Consider the following 21,557-nt stretch of genomic DNA (forward strand, 5'->3'; position numbering starts at 1 on the left):
AGACAAGAACAGCTTAGAGGCAAATGAATTTAAAATATGTATCTATTTCTTGGTGTTCTCTGAGCACACAGATAATATATGTGCTCACCCATTCAGTCTTAGGGATTAAAGAAATCACTGGGCATGTTGACTAAATCCAGGGAAGATAATCTTTAAAAACAAAAGTTCACAACCTGTTGTTATGAATGAAGTTCTGGAAGCAAAGAATAGAGATCTTGCTTATACTTGTTTTGAACAGCAGGACATATCACAAATTAAAAACCTATTCCCCAAAATGGGGAAAAAGATTCTGCCAGACCTTACCATGAGGCTCCAATGTCTAATGAAGAGAAAACCCATTTAATCAGGTTCCATCAATACTGCTGCTCACTCCTTACTGAAGCAGTGAAGAAGACATTTACCAGTAGTTCAGGTTCTCCCCCCAACTCCCACAAACTGTTTTGGCAACTTGATCCCTGTGTGGCAGGAACCCATTGCAAAAAATTACGTTATGTCAAGAGTCAGGTTTTCATTAATTTAATTTCTTCTAAGACCTGAGTGGATAACCAAGGGAATGGGTGAATCCCATATACTTTCAAGAATTCATTTTACTTTCTTTTATATTTTCCACTAATTGGAATTAAATTTTTTTTTTTTTTTTTTTTTTTTTAGAAAAGCCTTCAGTAATTACATATTAACTGTGTATTTGACATAGGCACACATTTAAAGAACAACTGCAACATATTTCATGGTAATCATATTGAGAATAGTTACATAGCAATTTTATATACTTACCATTGTAGACATACTATAATCTGAGACACTTAAAAAATATCACCAGAAAAAAAAATCATACATTATTTGAGTAGAGTCAGTAAGACTTCTAAATGATTGTTTGCTATTGAATAAACATCCAAGAATTTACAACTTGTGTTATCACAGAATGCTTCTTTATTTTTCTGAAATGATAAAATTAATATGGCTGTTTCCAAGTCACAGTTGTTGGTTTTATTTATTTTAGAGTAGGAATTTCCAGTGTAATCACACAGGACCAAAAGCTTGATGTACAGTGGCATTTAGTAATCTGTTACAACATCCTGCTGTGGCCATGTGAATCTCCATTTAGGCATTGCTGCTTTATTAACCTTACAAAGAAGAGTGCAATATGGTAATAAAATTGTTATAATCATCCCGAATGACAACATAGCAAGCATAGTACAGGTTAGCCACACACACGATTCCTCTGTTCTTCTGGAGTTGTGATAAATATAATTTCACATATTTGTACAATATTTCACTTACCACTATAAGTGTTAATAAGTGGTGAGTTTTTTTTAAATACTTATAGATACCTTTTTGATTGCCTTATATTTCTAAGATATGTACTTTTTTTGTGCTGAATTATGCATTCATTGCTACAAACCCCATGAGCATACATTACTTCATGAGATTGTCTAGTAAGCATATAACAAGCCAAGGCTTCCAACTGCTTTTGATTTTCCAAGATATCAGACTTCTGATGGCATTGGTATTCTGACAATGATGGATATGACTATTAAACAGTTGAGTAATAAATAATGTGCCTAAAAGGACAGTAGCAAAGGGACAGTAAAGGGGTATTGTAGAAGCACACAGAGGGAGGAGGAGTGGAATAGGCTCATATGAAGCAGTGGCAAAAGCCCAGATTCACTGGTTTTTGAAATTCTTCTTTTGCCAAAATGATTAATTAAAAAAAAAATACATACAAAAAAACAGTTTCAAAACTATATGAACGTTATTAACATAATTATCAGTAACAAAAAGAAAACAAAACACGAAACAAAACCAACAAAAAAACCCCACCCAATTAAAATCAAAAACCCCAAACCCAAACATATTTCAAAGGCCTGGGGACAAAAAGCATTAAAAAAGTAAAATAATTTCAAAGAAGTTGAGATGTTCTATATCTCTTCTTCCTGCAGCATTGTGAGTCCATGGCAAACACCATTTTGCACCACAGAGTCTCTCCAACAGGTTTGCTTTCTCTCATCCACCAGACTGCTCATCAGCCTCAGAACTGAGCCTTTATTCATGATCAGTTTTCTTAGGCTCTCAGAGGGCAAAAATGCAAAGAGTGCTTAGAAAAGAGTTACCTCCCAAACAAAGGTGAACTGGTGAAAAAGCTAATGGTAAAAAAAAATTACTATTACAAAAAACACATACATGCCTCAAGACCCAACTATTTTCAGGTTTCAAAGTTCACTTGACTAAAAATTCACCCAGTGTCTACAGAAGTGGGCCATCTGTGTACTTGCAATCCAGGTCAGTTTTCATTACTAGATTATTTGGAACACTTTCAATCATGTTGAATTCCTCTTTACATTTTTAAGTGAAAGAAGATTGAGCTAAATCACTATCTCGTATGAGTCAGTGCTGTTAAATTAAATAAAAAAAAGAAACCAAGCAGATTACAAAGACGTAATATTACAGTATGTGGTTATTCATGACTAAGCCTCTATCCAGGAGAAGGAATTCCAAAATTGTCTAACACAAGCAATAGGACACAGTAATAGCCAATTATTTAACCCACAGTCTCTTTGAGGATCATCTAACTGAGTAGAAAAGCCATTAAGAAAGTTTTTCAGGGCATCTTCATCTTTGTATTTCCAGATGTATACTACAGGAATCCATTTGAAGCAGAGCTACAAGCCATTTCTAGAATTAAATATACTGTTATTCATTTCAGATGTATATTAGTGCAATCATCATTACACAAAGGGAGCATAAAAGTGAAGGGTACATTTATTTAATTTTTATTTTCAGAAACATCATGGATTTCTTCAGCTATATAGAGCAGTTGAAAGGATAAGCTCTGTATTACCAGCCTCATGCTGTGCTATTTAATTTGAATCTTTGTAACAACTGCAAATATCTAACGTCACTTTACACCCAGCAGGTGAGAAATACCTACCATGACAGAATTCAGATACTGTATATTTTCATCCTTAAAGATATTAATATATTCAACTTCCTTTTTTTAAAGACACTTCAGTCTTCACTTTCTGTAAATCAAGACCCAGCAAAGTTGCAAAACTGGAGCAAAGGCTGGCCATCTCCTTATCTTCGCACCAGTTCCTTTTCTTTCAATATCAAGAAAATTAAAAAGAATAGTTGAGGCACAAGTGATTTTTATGCAGAAGTATAGAAGTATTTCAATAAGTAGACTAAAACTTCAGTATTTAACTTCTTTTAAAAAAAGACAAAGATCATAGATATATGATCATAGTCATAGATCACAGTCACTGCAGTCTTAATGATTGCCTTTTTTTTCCCCAAGATGAAAAAATAAACTGGTTCACAGAATTTACCAAATCCACTTTATACTGCCTTTAGTTCATGTCTAATCAAAGCAAAATACAAGCCCATGTTTCAAGGGAGCCTGAAAGCATTCTGCTACACCTAAAAATAAATTATTTCTTCAGTGAAGACAACTTCAGTGAACCCAGTAATTCAGAGAAGAGTTCATCCAGCTGAACTGACGTAAATTTTGCACGCAGAACTTAGCATGAAAGTGCACTGGCAACAAGCTTTTGAGAATAAGCTCATATATTATAAGACCTTGTGCTTGAAACTACTTTTACAGCTATGGTTATTTTTTCTGTTAAGAGGCACTGCATAAATATGGAGTCATTCATCTAATGCACTTAATATTTCTCAGATAAGGACTATTGCAGTTTTACTTTATGTCTAGGTGTGACAATACTTTGGTTTGCTTTACAGCAGTAGCATTGCACTAGCAATACAGCTGATACTAAAGAGAAGGCTGAAAACACTTGCAGACTGGAGTTGAAAAATCCCAATCAGCTCCCTTATTTCTTTTCATGCTTCTTGGTAAGTTTTCCTCTTTCTAGTTGGAGGCTTGTACCAGTGTTTGTTCGCTTCTCCTTTTGCTGGCTCTCCTGGGAAACTTGTTGCACTGCTCGGAGGATAGCAGTCTGCACAATCTGCTTGCTGGCAATCTGCAGCTTAACTTCATCTTGCTCTGTCCCTGGCTTCTCACCTGCCAGAACCAAACAAAACAGAAAGGGAACTAAGAATCTGGGGCTAGTCCATGAAAACATGAAGGGCAGAAAAAGAGGAGGTGGGGAACAAAATCACAGTGTGACTGGGGACAGTTTATTACATAGGAAATCTGCCAATACTGAAGAAGATGAATTAGTGTGGAAAGTGCTTATGCGTGCTCAGCACTACAGGACTGAATGAAGGGGGAGATTTTGAGTCATACATCTCAATTACCCACTCCCCAGCACTGGGGACAGCTGTGACTTCACAGCTGAAACAAGAACAGATGTGTTATGCAGTAAGACAGGAAAGGAAGGTTTCCTCATGCAGCTGTGATTCACATCCATTTTGACTTGAGCTATGCTTCTGGATAGGGAATTGGACTATATTTTGCAAGCCTGACATGTACTTCCTCACCACCACATAGAAAAAAAACCCAAAGTTTCATTAACATTTCTTTTTACTTTTACTTCAGATTGAAAGCCCTCATCCATCAAATCCCAGTTGACTTCAAGGTACAAGATTTTGTTTAGTGCAGTTTATTAACTCTTAGATAGATTTTCAAAAATATCTGCAAAACATTAAGAAATGCTCAGATTGCTGTAGGTAAAACAGATAACATTTTCTATGGCAACCTGTCAAATACATATTTTTACGTGAACTTCCTTGTTTGGCTAAAGTGTTAAAATCTGGAGAAAAATGAAGCAATGTAGTATGACTACTGACATCTGGTAATGAAGAAAAGTAGTTTATGTTGAGGTTTCTCTTTAGAAGTATTTTGACTACTAACATAAGTGGCAATTTGGATAGAAAAGAATGTCTGTAATGGTAACAGCTGATACTGATTAAAAAATAATTCTGACACACTTATTGGTATATAGGACATCAGTTGCTAATTGAAAGGCTTAGACTAGGTGCTACTGACATCACTAGATTTGATTTTAAAGTTTTTAAAGATACTCATCTCAGTTCTTTCTTAGTTGACTGTTATGCTCAAGTATTTCTTTACTTAGGATTTGTAGTTAACTCTCTGTTTTAATTACATATATTAAGAATTGTGTCCTGAGAGAAATCAGAGTAAATTAAAGATCAGGTGCTTTTATGAGAGATGCATATCTGAAATTGTGATTAATTCCCAGTGTTACATTTTTTTTTTTTTTTTTTTCCCAAGGAAACTTGAAAAACATAGAAAGAAAAGAAGTTCCTTAGGGAATATGCTATATGCTTGAGAGAAGAGACAAGGTCCTGGACCTGGGTCAAAATAATGCCTGATGTCAATGCAGACTGGGTTGTGAATTTATTACCAGCAGATTTTTGGAGAAGTTCTTGGGGATACTGGTAGACAAAAAGCTGGAAAAGAGATGGCTTGTAACCCAGAAATGTATGCTGGTCTTTACAAAAAAAGCATGGCCAGGAGCAAAGGGAGGTGATTCTACCCCTGTGTTCAGCTCCTGTCAGACTCTGGTGTACTGTGTCCAGGCCTGGAGTACTCATCACTGTAAAGACAAGTAAGAGGTTAAAACCTGTGAAAACACAGAAAAGTGTTTTAAACTTGAAGACCTGACTGAAAAAATCACTTGAATTCTTGGCACAGTCAGCTTCCCTGATTCAGTTTTTTCCATTCCTCAGCACTTGAAACAGTGTAGTTTTGGATGGAATTAAATGTTACTTAACAGATAGAGTATAGCTAGTTCTTTACTACTCAAATATGAACTCACATTTTATCACACAATGAATTAGTCTTCTTGCTTGGCTGAAAAAGATCAGTCAACACATCTGATGCTCAGAAGATAACGTATTAACAAAAGCAGGGATAAACATGAAATTCTTAATAATAATGAATATGTTGGAATAGACAATGAGGTACTATGAAATGTAAAAAATTTGCTAATCCTCAAAGCCACAAACCCCCAGAATTTATCATTAAAACATACTGTCATTGAGCACATTGCTGTTGAAAATTACTGTTTGCTCTCCTTAGGATCCTTTGTTATTTATTTGGTCTTTCCCAATTAATCTGATGTTTAAATATTATTATTTTAGAAAGGTCATCCATAGCAACAGTCAGTTGAAAAAAAAAAGAAATTTCTAGTGAACTTCTCCCTGAGCTTTTCAGTTATTTATTCAAGAGCAAAACCTGTCTGAAAGCACCATACAGATAAGTGAGATGTAGATTATGTCTGCTCAGCTCTAACTCATTAGATGATTCTTTATTTGCTGAGATAACCAAGAACAGAGAACCCAAAACCTCTGGATTACCTCTGCCCATCTTCTGAGGGTTTAGGTATGCACAGAAAAGAAATGAAGCAGCTTGAATAAACTGAATTAATATTTGTGTAAAATAGTTAGGATGATAGCAAGCCAGATAGCAAGAGATAATTGGCTTCAGACACAGAGAGAATCAAAGCTGCTGGCCTGGGGTGATGTGAACAATGAGCCCATTGGCAGATTGCGTGAACCATGTAAATTAGAAACCAAGTAAAAATGATAGTTATTTTGGAGAGTGATATCTGACACTGTGTTTGACCCAGGTATGAGCCTGTGTTGGGACCATTATTCATAGGAGCTGGACTGCCAGAAATTTCAAGCAGTCAAAAACATATGTCCAGCTCCCCTGGGTATATGGTATCTATTACAGCTGGTCCAACAGGACAGGATCTAGATGGCAAGTGGTTCTAGATGACACTGCTTGAGTAGGAGTTGGACAAGATGACCTTTAGAGGTCCCTTCCAAACACAAACCTACTCAATTTCTGTGATTTTAGCTGGTTAGGCTGTGATAAATCACAACTTTTCTGCTTCCTGAATGAATAAACAGCAAAATCCCAAAAAACTATCCCCAAAACATCCTCTTCCTCCAATTATTCATTTCAAGGAAAGCATTTGGCTAGTTGTTTTCTGAGAAGCTCATTTTTTATTGATACACTGGACCTACTCTGAGCAAGAAGAAAGGAAAGCAGAGATGACTCATACAAGAATCCTAAAGGGGCTGAGCTGGAGCATATCTGTGTCCACCTTGCTGAAATACAGACTGCTGTGGACATCCAGGCAGAAATCTGAGTGCCTATAGAATTAATTAGGCACTTTAAGAACTGCACATTTTCAGTCAAGTGAATAAAAAGGCATAGCTCCTAATGGCTAGGTGTTTGGCATTTAGCTAATCAAAATGAGAGTTACTAGGATGATAAAATACACTTAATTTTTATGTACCATTTTTTAAGATTTGAAACATAACTGTTAAGTTAAAATTCCATGACAAATATGAAGTACTTAATTTGAAGTAATTTCTGGGGAAAACTGGAATAACCAGAAACACATGCTGCCTATTAGTTTTCCTTCTCTGAAGACTAAATTTTTCTCTTGAAAAGTTAGAAAATCTTTACTTGTTCTCTGTCTTTGGATCATACCCAGCATCCCAATTCTGTAAATAGAGAACTGAAATATGTGGGTTAAGGGATGTTAAATACAAGGCAGCAACTTTATCAACAACACATGATGAAGTCTCTTTAGCATGTTTTTATTACCTTGTGCTACTCTCAGTAATTTTATGCCAACTAACTCAGCAGATGAAAAGTAACTTTTAAACACTGGTCTGGTTCTGCAATCCAAAATACAATTTGAGAGATCCAAAAAACATCAAAATCTTGGACTGACTGCAGGAATCAGTCACATATTCGACTTCTACCTAAAATTAGTGGCATGTATCAGTGCCTTGAAACTGGCTTGCTTCAGGATGTTCCCCATGAAGGGAAGTATGGCAGAAGTTTGGAAAAAGATTAAAAATATTTGAATTAAATTCCCAGTATTCAATTAATATAACTAGTATTAGTTTAAGGCCAAGAACTCCTTGTGTATAAAACTTGACATCCTCTGAGATGTTTCTACACTATTTAATATTCTAAAAAGGTATACATGGAAAAAAATAACTACAGAGAAAAAGCATTTAGAGATCAAATGTTTATGAAATTCACTCTGGTTGCAGATGAGCCTTTTCTCATTTTTACACTTCACTTTCTTCAAAGTATCCTGAATCACTTCCTTTCCAGCTTGCAATCAAAGTAGTCTCCCATACTTGCTGTTGATATCCCCTGGAGCTATTTCCTTTCAGCTAGCTAGAAGTTAAATTTATTACACTTTTATAGAAACTCCTAGTAAATAACACTCAGTAATGGGTAATATGTTTGAATCAATAGCTAAGCTCCCTACTGTATATTTTCTTAGGATTATTTGGAATATTATCATGAAGGTAAGATATGACAGGCATGATCTTGTGAAGATGCAAAATCCACCAATCCCAGATCCATCAATCCCAGATCCACCAATGCTATCAATACACAGTGGGGAGTCAGAGACCTTTATATTCATCCTTCCTCAAAGCTTGTAACATTTATTCTTCCTATAGGTTGTATAAACCACTTTGAACTTTAACTGTATCTAAAAATAAGAATATAAATCATATTACCCTAAACAAACTTCTGACCAAATTAAAACTCAGAATTATGCATAATGTGTTGCCCTGTTAGCTACAATTTAAATTTATGCAACAATTTTGAAGCTGAAAGAGCCAAGAAGTAAATACATTTTTCTTCAAAATTACATAAGAGAAGCGGGTATAGTCTTTAACTAAAAACTTACCATTAGTTTTAGCAGTATATTGCTTTGGATTGCAATAATTAATGATTTTTCTTTCCTGCAGCACTGCAACACTAGAATTAATTTTTAAATAAAAAGTATTGTTACTATTATTATTAGTTCAAGGAAAATACTGATATCTGGAAAATCTAATCTCAATTCTATTGAAAATTCTTACTGTAATTTTTATAACCCACCTGATAGTACTAATGATAATTTTAAATGGAATAAAAGTATAAATAGACAAGACCATGATGATTAGACTTCATCAGAAGGTCCAGTGTGGATGCACGGGAGCTGTGTATACAGCAAAAAGCTGCATATACAGCAAAAAGCTGAATGTTATTATGTAAATTGTGTTTATGAACCACAGATATTGAAAAACCTTAGAGAATCTGGCAGGTTTGTAATGACATCATGTATGTGTGAATGTTGCAATAATTAACAGTAACATTCTTTGCATCAACATTGATATTCTTCTACAAGAAACCATGTTCAGTTCTTTAGCTTCCCTTTGTCATTAGGCAGTAATGCATCTCTCCATCTTGTTGGCCACAGCATGGAAGCTCCAGGTGAGCCTCCTCTGGTGAATATTTTGTAACTTGTGAATTGGTTAAAAAATCTCCTTCTTTGATTTGCTTTAGAGGTTGGTGCTGGTATGAGTGTTTGCCCCTCTAAGTTCCCACAGTGCTGGGATTTCAGCACAAGAAGCCAAATTTGAGGAAGAGATTCACAATCAGGAAATGTTGATGAGTCATGTTAATTACATCCAGAATGAATGAACATGGCAATCAGCCAGGGCTGAAGACTTTCCAACACATGTGCACAAACCAACTTTGCACATGAGAGTCATTAAACTATTTTACAGAATTAGAAGCCAAATTTGTCTCAATGTCAGTAATGATGCCAGCTCAGAGATCTCATTACAAGGTCTTACAATGAAGGTGCAAATTTAATATTAAAAAAAAATAAAAGAAAGAAGTAATAAATGTATTCTTAACTGCACTAGAGTTAATTCTGTCCAGTACCATTTCTCATGCTCTAAAATAGAGCCCAGTGAGGTCCTGACTAATAGCTGTCAAGCATCAGGAGGCAATACTCACCCTGATTCCTTGAAAAAGAAGAGAGGATACTGAATATATCAGAAATGCCAGAAGTACCTTAATGTAGGATCCTGTGTTTTTCCAATTTCCTGATATGCTGTGTGCAGGGGATTGCCACATTGACTTTCCCTAGAAAAGTTAAGGTTCAGTTCAGGTTTATTTTCTGCCCTAACCTCACTCCCAATTCCTGCTATCCAACCAGCATGGAAGAGGAACTGTATAATGAAGGGGGGCAGCACAGACCACTTTGCTCTTCAAAATAAATTTTAAGAATGAAGCTGGAATAACTCTGCTCTGAATACAAATGGAGGAGGAATATAAGTGCAGAAGAGAAGAGCAGAAATGCAGATAAGCTGTCTCAAAGTAAATACTAATATCTACAGAGCAATACTTCATTATACTTTTTTATTCAGACATTAGCTATATATCTCAGCTCAGGTTTTGTAATTTTTTCCCACTGAGTTTTTACTATTTCTTAAGAGATAAGAATCCTCTTTGTCTATTTGTTTCTTTTTTTTTTTTTTTGCTATATAAATCTATCTTTTTACCGACTCCAGCAAGTTATTCCATACTATTTGAAATATGCTAGTGAGACTTAATTTTTTTTAGATTAAGAGATTGCTGAGACCTATCTATTCTTAAGCATTTTTTCAATGTTTTATTAAGATTTCTTGCCATAGTTCAATAATATAACTAAAAGAAGATCATACACTTCAATCTATATATTTTCTAGGTATTTTCACATATAGGAATAAATTCACTCCTTCAGGACTGCATCTTTCAGCTGTGAAGACTGAACATAGTTCAAAATACCAGTCACTGACAATTGTGCCAAAAATGTGATATGCAGATTTTGGTCCCAAAAGGAATATTTCTGGATTCAATACTGTAAACTAAGATTAATTTAACAGAATTTTTGAGTCTTAGGCTGCAGTTTAGTGTATTAAAAAGAAGATATTCCCTAAAGAGCATCTGGGACCAGCTGCTTCAAAGTTAATGAAAAATTTATATTCTCTTCATCTGCACAATTTTCCTACTTCTTTTAGAGAACACGTTTCAAATACTAAAATAAGAAACCTCTCTACACCAAAAACTGTGATTCTTCCAAGGTAGGAGAGGTCCAGTGGCACAGACACAGGTGACCCATATCATAGAATCATAGATTGGTTTGGGTTGGAAGGGAGTTTAAAGAACATCTAATTCTAACCCCCTGCCCTGGGGCATCCAGAACCTCTCTAGGCAACTTTTTTCTGTACCTCACCATCCTCATAGTGAAGAATTTCTTCCTAATATCTAATCTAAACCTTCCCTCTTTTAGTTTAATACCCTTCCCCTTTGTTTTATCACTATCTGCCCATGTAAAGAGTCACTCTCCCTCTTTTTTATAAGCCCTTTATATGCACTGGAAGGCTCCCTGCATGTCTCCCCAGTGTCTTCCCTTCTCCAAGCTGAACAACCCCAACTCTCTCAAACTGCCTTCATTGGAGAAGTGCTCCAGCCCTCTGTTCATCTTTTTTTCCTCTTCTCTGAGCCCACTCTAACAGGTCCATGCCCTTCTTGTGTTGAGGATGCCAGATGCAGCACTACAGGTTGGGATCTCACCAGAGTGGAGTAGGGGAACCACCTCCCTTGACCTGCTGGGCACACTGCTTTTGATGTAGCCCAGGATTTGGTTGGGTTTCGGGGCTGTAAGTGCACATTGCTGGCTCACATCCAGTTTTTCATCCACCAGTACCCCAAGGCCTTCTCATCATGGCTGCTTTCAATGAGTTCTTCTCCCAGTCTGTGCTCATCTCTGGAATTGCCTCAACCCATGTGCAGTACTTTGCACTTGGACTTGTTGAACTTTATGAGGTCCTCAAGTTTTTCCAGGTCCCTCTGGACAGCATCCCATTCTTCTGCTGGGCCAACTGCACAGCTCAGCTTCATGTCATCTGCAAACTCACAGAGGGTGCACTCAGTCCCACTGCCTGTGTCCTTGATGAAGGTATCAAAGTGCACCACTCCCAAGGCAGGGCCCTGAATGACATCACTCATCATCTGACCCCCTCTGACTTCTATTTTCTACAGTTCAGGTGCTCAGAGATTCCTATCTAAAAAGAAAATATTAAGCACAGAAATCTGCATAACATTTATGTAGGTCTTCTGAATCTGTATCAAAACCCTCATTTTGATCCCCATCGAAAAACAGCTTTTGTTTTAGAAGACTTACAATTTACACCACAGTAGAGCATAAGCAAAGCGCAAGTTTTCAACGGGAGTTTATTTTGCTAGCTGCTGTGTTTGTAGTTCTACAACTTTTTGTGGGTTTTGGTCTTAAAGAACTATGTAGAGGTTAATTAAATTTTGCAATATCTGAACCTGCTTTGTTATTTTAAGTGCAAAAAATAGAGAAAAGGTTACATAACCTGTAAAAACCCAGCAAACATTCTGCTCTAGCCAGTGAAAACATCCTGCTACATTTTACATATATTTCAATTTATACCAGATTATTCAGAGTCAAAAATTGTCTGGCCAAATGTTAGGTGAAGGAGAGCTCTTCTCTAGCTCTAAAATAAACCCCAAACCCCATAATAAAACCACCCAGGAAAAACATCATCTCCCCCAAAAAAGCCGTAAATTTGCAAATGCACAGCAGTACAGAAAAAAAAAAAAGTCCATTTATTGTAGAATTTGAATGGAGTATGAAAGCTGTAAATACAGCTATTAGCAACTGAGACTGAGATTATATATTCTTATTTATTTATTAATTTGTATTTGTATATGTAGAATCTCAGAATTACAGAATATGCTGAGTTGGAGGGCACCCATCAGGATCATTGGGTCCAACTCCTGCCCTGTTTAGGACAATCCACAAGAGTCACACCATGTGCCTGAGAGTGCTGTCCAAATACCTTTGAACCATGTCAGGCTTGGTGCCGTGACCATTTTCCTGGGGAAATACACATTTCCCTTGGGTATATACACATGCAATTATATACACAAAGTCATGACAGAAAGTAAATCAAAGGCTATATAAACCTAAAAGAGCAAAACCCATTTTTGGTATTTTTAACTTCATAGCTGTAATCTTGACAGAATCTCCCTACAACAGGATGACATCACTTGTTGTTTTCCACTCTTGGAACTGATTCTCTTCCCAGAGAAATATTTTCTTCTATATTAAGAAAACTTACTTCAAGACAAAATGTAATATCAATCTGCAGGTATTTAACAGAATTGTTAATAAATATGCAACCCCTCTGTACTGATACCTGAGTGGATTCACTGCCCAAAGACAGAAAATACAGGGTTGGTTATTCTATCAAATATACATACTACAAAATGAAGAAAACGTAAGTAATCCACAGGAGGTTTATCTGCCTCACCACTAGTGAAATGCCTGAGTAGAACATGGCTCAATTTACTTCTTCAGGCAAAAAAATTTCAAATTCTCGAAGGAAGGAAGACAGCATCTCCTGGAAACACAACTACAGGATTTGCAAGGGCAGACAACAGCAACACAGAGCTCACCTCCCCTGACTTCCATGGCAAGGCACTCTAAAGGAACCTGAAGCAAATTAAGGCTATTCAGGTCAGCTTTTCATTTCTGCTAACATCAGTAAAAACTCTGTTCCAATTGACATCCACTAAAGTTCTGTAGAATCTTTAAAGTTATTATGTAAAAAACATGATGCAGATGGCCAACTGATAGTCAAAAACTTCACAAAAGCAATAAATAAATTTAAATGCATTGTTTGTGCATTATTTTTACTTAACCTACTATTTGTAACACAATGTATTATATCCTTAAAAAATCTTCAACAGACAAGTTTGGAGGTATATGAAAAAATCTATCTTTCCCTGTATTTTACTGTAAGGGCATTAATTTCCATTAGCACAATAAAACTTATAAGATTGGAATGATACTATTTATGTCTGTACAAGAAAACAATTCACCTGCAAGAATAATGACTTGGACGAACAAACTCTAGAGGTCAGTGTAACTCATTCCTTTTCTACATTCATGATTTGACTTTCCTGTTCAATAAACAGTTCCAGTAAGGACGTTAATAAGGACTATATCACTTATTACCACTATCCCCCAACTATGAACAACTCCTTTAATATAGGCCATACACAGCCACTGTGATAACAAAATTCTTCTCACACCTAACCTGAATAGGGTTCAATCCTGAGACAGCAAAGTGAAAGGTGACAGCCTCACTTATTAAAGACTTCAGTTCTGTTAAAAATTATTTGAAAAAATAAATTCTGTGCCATTTTCAAACACCATGTTTATTTGTACTTTAAAGAAAGATTGTACCTAGGACTGTTGATTATTTTCTTAACTTACTCATTTCATCACATTTCTGAATATCTATGTGAAATTTCTTTAACTTCATCAATGAGGTCTGCTAGTGGAGTTTCACAGCAGGGGAAAGATCAATGTGTCACTGGGAAAAGGTCAGCACATGAAGCATTTTTCTTCAGCAAAAGAGAATAAGGAATTTCCTCCTATATGATTTCTCCCTACCAGGTGGCAAACATTGAACTACTGTTGAGAACTGTAAATGCTTTCAGACACTTTTGAGCAGCAACTGGCCTCCATACTCACTACCAGCCATAACAAATACTGGACAAAACTTCCATTATATGACTGCATGAGGTTGGCAAATAGTTTTGTTTTTCACTTTCAAATTATGTCTTACACATGGACTTTATCAACATGAAGCTATCAAATAAGAATCCTATATGTATACACTTTTACATTTTTTTTATTAAAGATTTTTGGGGGGGACTGCAGAACTTAGAGCATTAGCAGAATGTAGCATAGCAGTTAATAAGGACAAGGACTGTGTCCTGCCTTGTTCTCATGGATGAAAGACACTCCATAACTGAGTGCCAGAGTACCACAGTCAGCACAAACACTGGAGATATCCCACAACAGGGTACCTTTGAAGAAGTTATTGATAGCAATTTTTGCATTCATGAACAGGCCCTTCCATATGGTATTGACCTGGGTATTGTGGTCAGGAATCTGCAATAGTACCTGTAGCACTATAATAAAAAAAAAAAAAAATTATGTCAAGAAATTTCACATCTTCACATTCTGCAACACAACAGGTTGTTGTTATCCCAGCTTTTCCACTGGAGAAGATCAGGACTATTCAGACCAGTAAGAACATCTGTTTCTGTATGCAGCTGCTATGTCTTCAATTGCAGTGTAATGAGATTCCTAAAATGTTTGGTACAGGATGCATTTCTGATCTTCAGTGTCATTATACAAGTCTGCAATGTTGCTCCCAGCTTAAAAATGTTAAGAACAGCTGTGCTGATGAAAAGCTTGTTGAAAGCCTACTGGTGTTGCTGTTGCACGAAAAAGGCGCTGAGCTATGAACATTCTGACTTCTCTGATGTCTATCTTTAAACTTTGTGTTCACACATTTTTTTAAACACAAAAATATTGATACAAAAATTAATTCTATATCCTCCTTCTTTTAGAACTATAGGGTGTTGAGTAAAGCATCTGAGTTTCTAGTTATAGAGAAACTGTCAGGTAAAAGGTATTCTTCAAATTACACTGACAAATGACAAGATTAACCTGAAAGATGAAATAACACAATTCAAAGCAGACCTAAGCTTAAGAAAGGGAGTGTTTGACCTGAAACAACCTGTCAGTGTAAATATTCCAATCTTTCTTGAGGTATTCAGTTTAAAATTATTCATTTCTAAAATAAACTATGCCAATAAACAAACAAATAAACAAGAAACAAAAAAAAAATTCACAGCTTTGTACTGGATGAAACAATTATGGCCTGCAGTGATGAGACTCTATTATTTGGTTATTTTATTTATGGCTTTACAGAGTAGGAGTAAGACATAAATGTTTGAGTGATTTGTGCAAAATAGCATCAGAAAAAAAAGTCTTGAAGCATGAAAAACACCTTTGTATTGTGTTTGTTCAGACAAATCATAAGTAAAGAGTATTTTTTTAATCTTTGCATTAGGAAAGCATTTTGGAAATGAAAAGAAGCAAGAAATATGCCCAAGGTAATTTTGGAAAAGTGAAAGTCTGCAAAAAACCTACTTTGATTGTCAACATTTAAAGTTACTGTTAAATCTGGTAAATGCTGATATTGGAAGTGATCACATCTTTGTAAACTGATGATCTGCTATCAGCAGAAAACTTGCTGCATAACATAATTTTTACTAATGTGTTAGAACAAATAAATTGTTTAATACCTCTTCATTTCCTACCTCACAATAGGATATATTTAATCTGTAGAATTATTTATAGTTACCAATATTTTATTAATCTGGCAGTGATATTTTTAAAAATTCTGTAATACACTCTCTTCTAAGGAAAATTTTTAAAAAATTTCATAAGATCTGCCAATTGAAAATTATTACTACTCTCTGCTTTTTGATCTAATCCTTGAAATTTCATGCTTCTCTACTGCAGTTTTATATGCACATCCATCCTAACATGAAATTTAAAATAATACACTGTTATTTACTTCTCAAACTGCCTAAAGTATTTCAGTTCAGGAAAAGTAAAGAAACTAAACCTTGTAATGCATAGCTTGTATGAATTTAATGTATCATGCACCCATTCTAAGGACAGCACAACATGTGTGAATTATCCAAGAAAATGAATGCCCAGGCATCTCACAGAGTTTGGACTGTATTTCCTATACATCAGCACATCATTAATCAATCAACACAAGACAGCGTAATAAAGCCCCAGTCAAATTAAACCAAGAAAAGAAAAAATGCACCCTTAATTCCTTTTCTGGAACAGTCTCAATGTTAATTTCCAGAGGGATGGAAAATATTAATAAATGAAGAAAATTAAGAATACATTTTGCATACGTACAAATAGCAGTACACTGTCTAAAATGAGCAAGGAGGTCTTATTTTGGCATGGAATACTGGCCATTTTATAATATTTTTTCTATCTACCTATCTCAATAATCGCTAGGCTTCTTTGGAGGTTTTTAGTTTTGTGCTACTTTGTTGTGTTATTTTTTCAACATACGAGATGTGAGTTTTAGGGAGTTGATGATTAACAGCAAAGTATGTATTCAATAAACAGTCAGCAAAGGCTTCACCTTTTTAGAAGTTATTTAAACTTGATAAGCTGCTTCTATTTATTAGTTTATAAATATAGCCCATTAATTCAGAGTTCTGAAATAACATATCCAAGACCTTAAGAAAAAGACCATTATCTTATTCATCTGCAAAACCTTATCTTTGTTGTCAGGTAAACTGCTTTCATATTTTTTGTTTCTGGAAGAGAATTTCCTCTTGATTGTTATTTTGTTTTCTTTTTTCTATCCCATCCCAGAAGTTTATCAGTCTGAGCCTAACAATTTACAGTTAGATAAATTTTTACTTGCTCTGCCTTCACACCCCAGCAAATAAATGGAACAGAAAATTAGGTCATTCATCATAGTGAGATAAAATCAGAAAGTTGACTGAAGAAATGAAAGTCAGTTTCTTATTAGACTTATAGTATTTTTATATCATAAGGCCTTAAGTACTATGAAGATGCTGAAGATGCTAAAGATGCATAAACCTCTTTTTTTTTTTTTTTAATTTATATTCTGAAGAGATAATGCCAGGGTAGAGCTGATTTATAGGGAAGAAAAGCAATGCAAAACTGGAATCTACTCAGGCTTACTCTGTTTGAACCCAATAGATTATTTTATCATCTCTTTTACAAATTCCCATTTAGTTGCTCTATGTATTTTATGACAACATTTATAAGGAGACCATAGGCTTTTCTTTGAGTAAAGGAAAACTGAAGAATGACTACATAAAACAGTTTTGGAAAAATGATTTTTTTTCCATCTGTGGATTAGAGTTGTGAAAAGAACAATTAATGCAATTATTAATGAGCTTTGGGGTTTGTTCTTTGTCAACCTTTAGAGAAAAAACATGCATGTTTTCATTATTTTAGCAGTAATCTCTTTCTAAAGTATTCCAGTCCCACAGAGAATTTTAAAAAACTTGTACAGTTAATGGTGACAGTGGGACAGACAAAAGGAGTTCAGAAAAGAACTAATGCTGAAAAATATATCACAAAAAGCAGTGGATCATTCTATTAAGATAAATAACTTGCTCCTAATTTCAGAACATGATGTAAACATGAACATATGAAATTGGAGAGCAACCAGGCAGTTAAATAGACAAAATTAATGAGATTATTGAAAAGAGACAGTATTTTTTCAAAAAATGAAACTGAATTGAGTTAGCAAAGTCAGTCCCAAGATTTTTTTTTTCTTTTTTGAGTATGAAAGATTTTTTATATGAAAGTTTTTTTATATGAAAGTTTCTTAATATGAAAGCTTTTGGATTCTTACCCTTTCAGAGATTGGATATAGAATTTCACAGAAGATAAAACTTCTGTTATCTTTGCAAAACAAAGGTATTAATTGTTATTAATTGTCACCATTCACTTTCTCTTTTCTATTGACCCACTATTTTACTGAACATTATACATCTTTAATGAAGTTATTTTCAAGTCATGTCCTTACAGAAGATATTACACATGACTTACAATTACACCCTGGAGCTACTGGGCCTCTCGTTACTCTCATCCTTTTCTGAACAACCAACTGCCTATTTCCAAGCAGAATGTATCAAATCCAATTTAAAATTGGTTATTTTATGGGTTAACACAAAAGTATACTATGCACTACAGATTCTGCACTCTTATACAGTTAGATCTCACATTAGACATGAACTGCTGAAATCTTCAATTTTATTCCAGTAAAAACTGGACTAATCAAACTTTCTGTTCTCTTTCATTCAAACACTTATTTTGTTTTGAGGGAGAGGAAAGAGGAAATAAAATTTGTAAATTATCTCCATGAGTTTCAGGGATGGTCAAATTGACAGCCACTATTGTGGGTGCAGAAGGGGACTCACTCTCCAGTTACTGAAAGGCCACATCCCCCTTCATGACCCTTTAAGGCAGTCTGACAAGCACAGCACCCTGCAGACTTCTATAGGAGGCTCCTGTCCCTGGTGAGAACCACAGGGGTGACCCTCATAACCTTTGGATCCACAGCTAAAGAAATCCTAAGCTAAAGCACCTCCTTTGAACCTACCTGCCTCTGCCTGCTGGCAGCTCTGCCTCACCCACTACCCACTCCCCACAGCAGCTCTCTGGCACGGCCGGGGCCTTCTTGCAAAGCTACCCAGCTGGGATCAGGATGCAGCTGCCCTTACCTGGAGCGAAAACCATGGTGCCGCCCGGGCAGCGCGGCTCAGCACCTCGGACAGCTCCCGGCCCCGCCGGGCTCAGCACCTCGGACAGCTCCCGGCCCCGCCGGGCTCAGCACCTCGGACAGCTCCCGGCCCTGCTGGGATCAGCACCCGGACGTCCTCCGGCTCTCCTGGGATCAGCACCACGGACAGCTCCCGGCCCCGCCGGGCTCGGCACCTCGGACAGCGCCCGGCCGCGCACGGCGGCGGAGGCGGCCGCGGTCCCTCCCTCCACTATGCGGCGGGGCGGGGAAGGGGCCGGGGCGCCCGCACGGACACACACACACGCACACACACGCACACACACACTCTCTCTCTCCCCCGCTGTCTCCACCAGGGAACCATCATTCCCATAACTCCTACCCCTGAAGTGGCAGCAGAGATAAGGGCAAAAAGGAGAAAGGCAACAGCGATCTGCCCGGCAGGGAGACTGGCTTATTACCAATTACCCCTCTCCACAACAGTCCCACTGCCTGACATTTTGGGGTGCGCTGCTTTCACTGCAAGCCGACACCACTGGTAGTAGGATTCAGCAACACTGTATTTTGTCACAGCATTTTTGCTTGCAAAAGCTCAAATGCTGAGGAATTTATACTCTGATTTCACAGGCCCGTTAACCCAGCTGTACCAAACAGCAGAACTTTAGGAGGCAACATGAATATTTTGGCATATAAAAGATGACATCAAAGCAAAACAGTAAAGAAAATAATGAATAGTAATAAAATAAAGATGATGAGGGTCAAAAGCAAAAGACTACTTACAATTTCCTACCATCTTTTATGTTTCAGGTTTAATTTACATTTTTTTGTATAACCCACAGTCAGATTTCCTTTGGACCATGAACTTCTACAGCAGAAGTGAGAAACACACAGCCAGATGGGACAAGCTTTACAAAAACTAACTCTCCTCTTTAAGGCTTAATTGCAAGAGGGGTTTTGAAAAATATTATCAGTGCAAATTCTAGAAAGTACATTAAAACAAAAGCATAAATTTTGGCATGTATATATTTGCAATGTGCAATATATTTTCCAATCACATTTTCATAACCTAAGATATTCTTACAAGCTTATTTCATTGTTTTCATAGTCAAGCATTTCACAAACACAGAATTTTCCAATTAACCTGGGATGCTTGAAGTCTCAAAATAAGGCCTTATTCTTAAAATACAGGTACAGAAAAGCACTGACCTCCTTAAATAATATTGCTTATATACTTCAGCGAGAACTCAAGAGTGGCATCACTGCCAAAGTTAAACTAATCATCTGCTGGTAGACTGTCTTTTTGTTTTATTGTTGGTTTGGTTTTGTTTGTTTTTCTTTTTTTTGTTTTTCTTTTTTTTGTTTTTTTTTTTTTTGAGGGAGGCTTGTTGGTTTTTTGGTTTTTTTCCTTTTTTAAGTGTGTAACATCATTTCTCTTTGGGAATGCCTTCCATATTTATCTTCACTTACCATTTCTAGTATCCAGTTTCTGGATATTATTTTTATTCCCCTTAGCAGGATCAGCTCATTTATTGCTATTTGTTTCCCTCTTCTGTCTTATATTTCAGGGATCAGTTTCATCTCTCTCAGACGGCAACTGAATGAACAAACATAAACATACCCCTAGTTGCTCAGGAATGGTGTTCCCCTTGAAAATGTGACTTCAAAAATCTCTATTCTAACCTTTCCTCACCTATCATTATTCCCAACCAGCTAAAGTATGGGAACTAACAGGGTACCTAAAAACTCAATTAGAAGTTTCAACTAGAATTACAATTTCTAGTAAAGGTATCCCACAAAAATACAGAAACAAATGTAGTCAGCAATATTCAGCATTCTTAAGATAAAGGTGAAGGATACCCCATAATCTTTAGAAAATCATAATTGATCCATAATCTGAAAAGAATGCAAGAAAACTTACACTGGTATTTTTATGATAATACATTATGTAGCCCTTAATGCTTGATAGAGAGTTATCCATCATTTTAGAAAGGTATTAAAGCACTTCTGAAAAAAAAATTCTATTGGATGTATTTCTATTACATACATTCTCAAATTATATGGATGCTTTTAAAGGATTGTGTTTTGAGATGGTGGAGCAGCCTACTAAAAGATTTTTACAATAATAAATACTATTCAGTGATACCAAAATCTGTAAGAAACCTGAAAAATTCTAGGTGGGTATATGCAACTTGGTAACAGAACCTACACCATTTTGGTGAAAGAATACAGTTCATTAACAATAATGCTAATTAATATGTTTCTTTAACTGCTATCTCTTTTTTATCTGATAAATAACTCAAACTAGTCACATTTTATTTTAGAGTTTTCAGTTTTCTTGCTCAAATTAAAAGCTAACAGCAAGTAATGTTTTCTGCTAGAGGGAAATATGTTATCAAAAAGCTTTTTGAGCTTCTTTTTGTTATAAAGTTAATGTCTGGATTTCGGATTGGGTCACAAGTTCAAATTCATAAAAAAACAATCATGGAAATAGGTGCACAGGATGGAGTTCTATAGTGAACTCTCACCTCAGGAGTGTGAAGTTAATGCTGTACAACCCTCGAAACAAA

At 36.0% G+C, this 21,557-nt stretch overlaps 1 protein-coding gene across 3 annotated transcripts; it reads right to left on the reverse strand.

Moving 5' to 3' along the window:
* Window positions 1-907: 907 nt before the first annotated feature.
* AKAIN1 (A-kinase anchor inhibitor 1) lies at window positions 908-19,227 on the reverse strand. 3 transcript variants are annotated; one of them, XM_021525221.1, is made up of 3 exons: window positions 19,087-19,227; window positions 18,974-19,018; window positions 908-4,018 (listed from the first exon to the last, which is right to left on the reverse strand). In XM_021525221.1, exons 2-3 carry the CDS (start codon window positions 18,987-18,989, stop codon window positions 3,828-3,830), a joined length of 207 nt encoding a protein of 68 aa, XP_021380896.1. In that variant the 5' UTR covers window positions 18,990-19,018; window positions 19,087-19,227; the 3' UTR covers window positions 908-3,827. The 3 variants fall into 3 exon arrangements, 2 of the variants coding, with proteins under 2 accessions (XP_021380896.1, XP_021380895.1); XM_021525220.1 differs by having other exon boundaries at window positions 18,974-19,227; XR_002464929.2 differs by lacking the exon at window positions 908-4,018 and adding an exon at window positions 14,530-14,794 and having other exon boundaries at window positions 18,974-19,227.
* Between the last annotated feature and the right edge of the window lie 2,330 nt (window positions 19,228-21,557).

Source organism: Lonchura striata, chromosome 1, assembly GCF_046129695.1.
Source record: "Lonchura striata isolate bLonStr1 chromosome 1, bLonStr1.mat, whole genome shotgun sequence".
Classification (NCBI taxonomy): domain Eukaryota; kingdom Metazoa; phylum Chordata; class Aves; order Passeriformes; family Estrildidae; genus Lonchura; species Lonchura striata.